This window comes from Alexandromys fortis, unplaced genomic scaffold, assembly GCF_014885135.2.
Source record: "Alexandromys fortis isolate MF-2015 unplaced genomic scaffold, M_Fortis_MF-2015_v1.1 scaffold_38, whole genome shotgun sequence".
Classification (NCBI taxonomy): domain Eukaryota; kingdom Metazoa; phylum Chordata; class Mammalia; order Rodentia; family Cricetidae; genus Alexandromys; species Alexandromys fortis.
The window spans coordinates 2,297,575-2,306,031 of record NW_026067916.1 but is presented as its reverse complement, the minus strand read 5'-3'; the positions used below and the strand labels follow the sequence as shown (position 1 = coordinate 2,306,031).

Sequence of the window (8,457 nt, the reverse complement as noted above, 5' to 3'; positions counted from 1 at the left end):
TATGTCTATGCCCTACATATATGTGTGATGCCCATGGAGGTCACAAGAGAGAACTGGATCCCCTGGGACTGGAGTTATGAGTGGTTGGGAGCTGCCACGTGGGTGCTGGGAATCAAACCCACATCCTGTTGAAGAACTTCACTGCTGAGCCAGCTCTCCAACTCTTCTATTTTATTTGAGTTTCTGACATGGGGTCTCACTGTGCAGCTGCTTAGCCTGCAGCTCACTCCTGAACTCACAGAGCTGTGCTCTCCTCTGCCTCCCAAGTTCTGGGGTTAAAGGTGTGTCGCTAGCACACCCAGCTTTTAGTTATATTTTTATGATCTCAGATGGATCATGGCAAACAGACAATAAGCATTTATTGAATATGAATAATTTAGCAATTGAAAACTTACATTTAATTGACAATTTAATTATAGAACTAGAAATGTGGTAAGTACTAATCAGAACTCTAATAAATAAATAGTTATAACATTCTAATTTTACAGCTGGGTGGCGGTGGCGCACGCCTCTAATCCCAGCACTCAGAGACAGAGGCAGGCGGATATCTGTGACTTTGAGGCCAGCCTAGTCTACAAGAGATAGTTCCAGGACAGGCTACACAGAAATACTGTCTCAAAAAAAGCCAAAAAAAAAAATTCTAAGTTTGCTTTATCCACCTGTAAAGGCACAATTAGCTCCAGAGGTCGAGACCTTGAGAGCGTCCTACTCGACAACTGTGGCTTCTCCAGGGCACAGCCGTACACACTTACATGTAATCCCAGTCCTGGGGAAGAAGAGGAGGGAGACCAGCCGCACTCAACTATACTGCGAGTTCTAGGCTAGCTTACTACACGAGACCTAGTTCAGAATTCACGAAAGAACAAAAAAGTGTAACTTCTTCTATTTCTGCAGTGGCATGAGACACAGCCATCAGATGAATCAAAAGTTCAGTCAAACACAGACTCAAGGTTTAGTTATCGATGACTGGCTATGGTTCAAGGCAAATGGCATTCCCATCTACCCACGTACACTTACAGCAGGCATTCCAAGTTACTAAGCTGTTGGATAATTTCGTCCTTTGAAGATTTTTCCAACAAATTCCAAAGTATTTCTGATGAACGAAATAGAAGTTGTCCTGAGGGATCTGGGTCATTGAGGTGAGCACAGATTCTGCCGGCGGCTTGGGCTTTCACCATTAAAGTGCAGTTAGCTTCTGAAAATGAAATTTAACAAACTATTTATATTGCATCGTCTTTTAGAGAAAGAGAAAGCTAGCGGGCAATGGAATGTTTAAATTCAGCAACACCATACACACCGGAAGTCGAGAGATGCTGGAGAACTTTAAGAACCCACAGCTTCTCAACAAGCTGGTTTTCGATCAGGAGCACGGACTGGACCATTGCTTTTGCCAGTCCTCCAACTTCAGCCATCTTAACCTTATACGATGAGCTCACCTGCTGGTAGCCTAACACCACAACAGGGACAGTTATTTCACATAATCATCAGTTACTATAGAAACAATGTAAAAAACATTTGAAAGAACATACGGCATCTAAAACGTGTACGGTATAGGGCTAGGAAAGTTTCCTATAAAGGGATAGACAGTATATATTTCATCTTTGCAGGTTATTACAATATGTGTCTCGACTATCTAGCTCTAGATTTGTAGCATGATACAATAGCAAGAATAAAGCCATAAATAAAAGGAAAAAAAAGACATGGTTGTGTCCAATAACATTTAATTTGCAATATGCCATGGTCTTTTGTCCTTGAAATAAACCCACAGATTTTGGAAATACATCTTAAATTCTAAAAAACAAAACCCAAGATTGTGTCAGCAAGTAATAACTTTCTATAAAGGCAAATAGCATGGTTCCAAATACTTTACATTTTCACTATATGTGACAATGAACTACTTCAACTCTTTCAAGAGATAAGAATTACATCCTATCAGCAGTAAGTAAGAAGGGAGAAGTAAATGACTGTGAATGCAGGGGTATTTTAGGGGAGCTGAACAAGACTTAAAGAGTTTCCTTCTGCTGTAGGTCCTAGAAGACACAATGTCACTTCTGCTCACAGCACAGGTGTCTGCCTCACTGTAGCCGCAGGGAGTAAATGAACACCACAGTAGGGTGAAGCTGTTCCCCCAGTGGTCTCTCTGACAACTCCCTGACATCGTGACTTTTGAAACCAACTAGATTCTTTAACCATGACATTGTTCTGGATGTCTGTCAGTTTGTCCTAACTTTCTGAGTTTGGTCTCCGGGCCATAGACAAGGCCCTGTCCATTCCTGAGATGGGTTATCTGGGGTGTGCCCTGCATGTTCACCGTGAGGCTGGAGAGATGGCTCACCAGGAAAGAGCATAAGAATTTGAATCTCTAACACAAAGGTGAGAAGCTTGGCACAGGCTGGGCATGGTGGCACATGCCTCCATTTCAGCACTCAGTAGGCAGAGGCAGGAAAAGCTCTGTAAGCTCTCTGCTAGTCTGGTCTACACAGATAGTACCAGGCAGCCAGGGGGACAGAGAGGCACTATGTCTCAACAACAACAGCAACAACAAACAAACTTAAGAACAACAAAAACAAACACAAAAAAGCATGCCATGGCTACACACCTGCCTGTGACTCTAGGGCTTGTGGGTAGTCTAGAAGGTTTCTGGGGCTTACAGGCTACCAGTTTAAGTCTAGGTTTAGTAAGAGACCCTGTCTCCAAGGATTAGGAAGTGACAGAGCAGGACTCCCAACGTCCTTAGCTACCTATACACATATGTGAGCATATACCACACATACATGTACCATACACATATACAGCACACACACAGATACATATAAAACTTAAAACATGAAAATTGCTTATAATTTTACCATTTAAAGGTAATATTAACATTCAATACATTTCTTGCTGTTTATTTTTAATATATGAACATAATTTTCATAGCACATTCCATACAGAATTCTATATTCTACTGTAGCTCACCAACAAAATACTTTCCCAACTCATGATTTTAGTTGTATAAGTCTTTCATAGGGATGACCTGAAGTGCTTTACACTTGAGTATACATTGAGTTTACATTTCTATACAAGGACACAGTAACAGCCAGCCTCATGGACTATATATATTTCCCAATCACTCTGCTGAGGATTTTCTAGCTATGGTCCCAGACATCCAGCCACGACCATGACTTGGAACCAACTGAGCAACACTTAGTAAGGGCATTGCTTCAACTCTCAATTTCCAGGTTACACTCACTTCCCTGTACCTCAAAACTTCTCTGTCTTAATTCATGTACCCACTGTCTCCCTCCTTCCCTCCCTCCTTTCCTTTTTTTCTTATTGGTTTTTCAAGACAGGGTTTCCCTGTGCATTCGCCCTAGCTGTCACCTGGAACTAGCTCTTATAGATCAGGCTGGCCTCAAACTCATAGAGATCTGTCTCCCTCTGCCTCCCGAGTGCTGGGATTAAAGGTGTGCATCACTGCTGCCTGGATTCTTCTTCTTTTTAATAAAGTGTTTTTTGTTTGTTTTGCTTTGTTTGCGTGTTTTGAGACAGAGTTTAGCCCTGACTGTCCTGGAACTTGCTCTGTAGACCAGGCTGGCCTTGAACTCAAAGAGATCCACCTGCCTCTGCCTCCTGAGTGCTAGAATTAAAGAAGTGTGCCACTACATCTGGCTCTAAATTAAGTTTTAAGATATTTCTGTTTTATTTCAATTCTGTTTCTTTTGGTACATGTTTGTCGCAATGTGTGCCATGACCCATGTGTCCCAAGGCAAGTGTGTAGAGGTCAGAGGACGGCCTAAAGGAGTCAGTTCTTTCCTTCCACTAAGTGGGTCCTGAGGATTGAACTCAAGCCGCCAGCCTTGGCAGCAGATGCCTTTACCCACTGCACCATCTTGCCAATCCTGTTTCCTTTTCTTTAAGAGGTCTCTATTTTGCTGAATTAATTCTAAGCTTGTGCTTACAACTTCTCAAGTTCACTTTGAGGATTTTGCTTTTCTACTTCCCCACTTAGGAACTTGTAGTTTATCTACCTGCAAGCTTCATTTCCACATCCTAAAGCTAACAACAAATGTCAAACAACCATTCACTGATCTTGCTACCGGCTAAGCTGCTGGTTCCCCATCGTATTGTTTGCTTTACCATTTCAATTCTAAATACAAGTTTGTATTTATGAGCTGCTTCACTCCCAAGTGACTGCTTCTGTTCTCATGACCCTTTCATACTGCTATAGGATCTGCACTGTCAATAGACCTCACACATTGACCACAGCTTTCTAGGGATGGCATTAGCTTGCTTTTTCCATCCATCACTACAGAAATTTCTTCAGTACTGATACCAAGACCACCTTTCTTCACAAACGTTTCATTCACGAATTCATTTCATTCATTCATAGGTGTCTTTCGACTTCTTTCTCTGTAAACACAAATTGACTTATTTCTTACTTTTGAATATTTCCTTCAGGGTGAGTATTTTTATAGAAGAGGCTACACCAATTATTTTGCTTCATGCTTGTCCAGGTACACTGACAGGCTTATTCTACCCTAAAAATCTTCATGGGCCTTTGACATTACTTGTGACAACTGAAAGTTTTAAAAAATATTTTTTCACACCAACACGCTGTGGAGTACATTCTGACACAGGACTCCAGTGAGGACTTTGCGTATTTTTTCTATGAAGGTGTTTCACTATAGTGTTCTATAAATTGAATCAAGATAACTAGAGCTGTTCCACAGTTATGTTAACACAAGTTCTCTACATTTGGCATTCTCCTGGGTCAGGAAAAGTCAGTCATGTGATAATGAGCACTTCCCATGCTTGCTGCTCATGGATCCTTTCCAGCATGAGTTCTCTCGTGTTTGTGAAAGTTCTGGGTTTAATGAAGGCTTTCCCACATTGCTTATAACACTGAGTTTTCTGTTTGAGCAGTGGAAGCTTTCACCACAGTGCTTAAACAAGAAAGGATTATTTCGTCTATGAATCTTTTCACAGATGCAAAGGGCCCTGAACCCCTCAGGCATTTCCCACATTGCCTACATATACAGTTCTGTCTCCAGTGTGAGTTCTTTCACGTGTTTGAAGCTATTTGTTGTGACACTCACATTGTTTTATCACAGTGTTTACAAACATAAGGTTTCTCTCCAATGTGAGTTTTTTCACACACTTGAAGGAAACATGGACGCCTGAAGATTTTCTCACACTGCTCACGTGCATAATTCATGCATGTCTCCACACAGAACTAGATAAACCACATGTTCCACCGACCCCGACATGGCTTACATAATTCATGCATGTCTCCACACAGAACTAGATAAACCACATGCTCCCCCCATCACGGCTTACACTCAGACTTTCACCCCAGAGCAACTTCTCTTACGTATTAGAAATGAAGTGGACAGGCAAAGGCTTTACCACACACTTTACATGTGTGAGGTTTCTCTCCACTATGTGTTACCGGGTGTCTCTGAAGGCCTGGCAGCGTCATGGAAGCTTTCCTGCTTTGCTTATCTCTGTAAGGTTTCTCACCGTTCCGTGCTGTTTCATGTTTGGGGAAGCACGGGATGGTAGCTCGTTTGTGTCCCTTACATTTGATTACAGGGCTGCTCTTCTTTCCTGACACTCCTTTGGTCGCGCGTGAGCAGGCTGGGCTTTGGAGGGCGAATATGGAGATGCAAGGCAAGCTCTACTTCTCCACAACCCAGGTTTCTGATGGTCACAGCAGGAGGCATATTCAGTTCAGAAGATTCAGAGGCTGGCTCAGCATCTCTCCACATTGGTCACATAGTTCTGTGTTCATAATCTCTCTACCATTGGCCTTTAGGTTTCCCATGAGGTTTTGTACATCTCTCTAATGTTGTGTCTTTTGCAGGAGAGAAGAGCCATGGCCAGGTGACAGCACACCAGAGATGGAGCAGCCTGTGATCTCGGCAGCACACGCGGATCTCAGTGATGGCGACACCAGACAAGCCTCTTCCGCTTTTGAACGTTTCTAGACTTCAACGTTTCCCTTACTTCTTTCAAGCATGTTTTCCAGCTCTCAGTATGAACGCTCACCACAGGGTTCCTCTGGCTCCCTTGCTGGTCACATGATTTATTTCCCGACTAATTCAATCACTGACAGCTTCAGTTTTCCTTTCCACTCAGTGAACTTCAAGTCTGTTTTTCTGATCTCCGATGATTTTAGGGTTCAATGTCTACTGTCCACTAAATTTCCCAATCTGTCTACCTGAGACTTCATAATGTATATTCAATAATCTCCTTGTATATGTCAGTAACTCAGAGGTCTTGTTATGATCTCCTTAGCTACATATTTTTACTACCATAGACTGATTTCTATCTATTTAAAAACATATAACTTCAAAATATCATTTATTTATTCCCTCCCTTACCATATTGATTGAAAATTATATAATCAACGAAGATAAGAAATATGTCTTAAATACATTATATCCTCACAATGCTAATGCTTGACATAATCTACTCACCATTATATATTAAGATTGTCTAGCTACAACATACAGAGTTTTCCCCAAACACAATAGAGAATGGCACCAGTATTACTAATTTAACATCTACTTGAATGTATTGATATTGTGGTTAAAATAATTTATTTACAATGTAAGAAATACTACTAGTAACAAACTTAACTGGCTACAACTTTATCAACTGGGTCATAAATATTTACCATCAAGACAAAAATTTGATGTGAATCCCCAAACTAAAATAAAAATACTTATACAACTTTTAAATGTAACTGAAGAAGTCAAAGTTACACAAAAATTTTATTTTTATGTGTTAAAAACACAAGCCCCTGTGTTTTCAAAGTTTGTTGAAATAATATCCGATGAATTTTTGCTTCCCAAAGACAAGCTGCCACTGAAAGGCAAGTGACAACGTTACCTGGAATGTGCTTCTTCGGAGGCTCAGCATGATAGAAGTCGACGATGCACTTACAAATTTGTATCCTTAATTTAGAACTCGGTATCTTCATCAGTTCACCTGCCAGGAGGATAAAGGAGAGTGGTGTAATAATATACGTTCATTTAAAAATGTAAGCATCTAATACCAAGGTTATAATAGTTATCTAAAAATCCCATCAGATATTCATACTGGGTCTTCTAATTACATGTGTGATCATGTGGAACACACACACAGTTCCACCATCACCCATCACTTCATATGGGGTATTTTCTGGGAAATTCCTTGCTAGGTGTTATTTTTATATGGATAACATATTTCATGCTCACACAAACAAGACATTAAGCCCAAGAGAGAACAGAACTAAGATGCACAGTAAATATAAGATGTAGTAGTGGCTGCCGGCAGACAGTATACTGTTTGACAGTTAATTAAAAAATGGTTAAGTAGAAAGTACATTTATTTATCCAAATGCTAAAATATAGTAAATACACAAAGTTGGGACACAGTCATGTGTCACTTATCAAGTGTTATGCATTGCATACAACTGTACCGCTGTGTTTTCACGTATTTTCATGTAACTGGCAATGGGGCATTGCTTCTACCATCATCAATCACCACAAAAATGTGATAATGAGTTGCTCTATGGAAAGTTATGCCATCAACAGGTGATATAATTTTTTGGCTCAATGATAGATTTATAGGACCACCTTCCTCTTCTCTCTCTCTCTCTCTCTCTCTCTCTCTCTCTCTCTCTCTCTCTCTCTCTCTCTCTCTTTCTTTCTGTTTTTGGTTTTCCAAATAATTCTCTGTAGCTTTGGAACCTGTTCTAGAACTAGCTCTAGTAGACCAGGCTGGTCTCGAACTCAGAGAGATCTGCCTGCCTCTGCTCCTATGTGCTGGGATTAAAGGCGTGCGCCACCACCATCTGGCCAGGACCACTATCCTACATATGTTTTACTGTTGTGTGAAATGAAGGGATATAGTTCATGATAGTCTGTGACCATATATGCATATGTACATACATGTCTACATAATACTTTGAATCTATCCTTACAGATTTGACATCTCAATCATGTCAGCTTGTCATTTCCAGAAAGAAGAGAATGATACTAATAATATAGGTACTGGAGCCAGATATCCAAGAGTAAATTCCGGCTCTGCTACACACTCCACGTGTAAACTAGAGCTTTGATCTTTATATCTGTAAACCAGGCATAACAGTTACCACCTAAGAACGCTGGGAAGATTGATTTCACACGAGACAAGGCTGAGAATAATGCTTAGCACACTGGTGAGTGCCACATGTGATAGTTACTGTTGACGACAAATAGGCCAGCATTCTTTCTAACTAGAGTCAGTAACTTGTCTTTCACAGTGTGTTCTTTCCTTAAAATTCCTGTTAGCTTTGCTCTCAATTTGCTGGCAGACTGAAATAGAGGAATTTGGGGGCATTCTTTGACTCAAAAGCAATAATTGTATGTTCAAGATTTCTGGTGAGGATGAAGGACATAGGGTTTCTTTTCAGTGGCATCTATACTATTACTGAGTCTGATTTGG

General features: G+C 40.7%; 1 protein-coding gene across 5 annotated transcripts in view; it reads right to left on the bottom strand.

Moving 5' to 3' along the window:
* Positions 1 to 8,457, bottom strand: part of Cfap69 (cilia and flagella associated protein 69) — a 59,916-nt gene that overhangs the window by 29,343 nt on the left and 22,116 nt on the right. For all 5 annotated transcript variants that reach the window (XM_050139830.1, XM_050139833.1, XM_050139832.1 and 2 more), the window contains 3 exons: positions 6,880 to 6,978; positions 1,298 to 1,447; positions 1,018 to 1,195 (listed from right to left, as the gene is read on the bottom strand). In XM_050139830.1, coding sequence (XP_049995787.1) covers positions 1,018 to 1,195; positions 1,298 to 1,447; positions 6,880 to 6,978 — 427 coding nt within the window. The remainder of the gene's footprint in view (positions 1 to 1,017; positions 1,196 to 1,297; positions 1,448 to 6,879; positions 6,979 to 8,457) is intronic.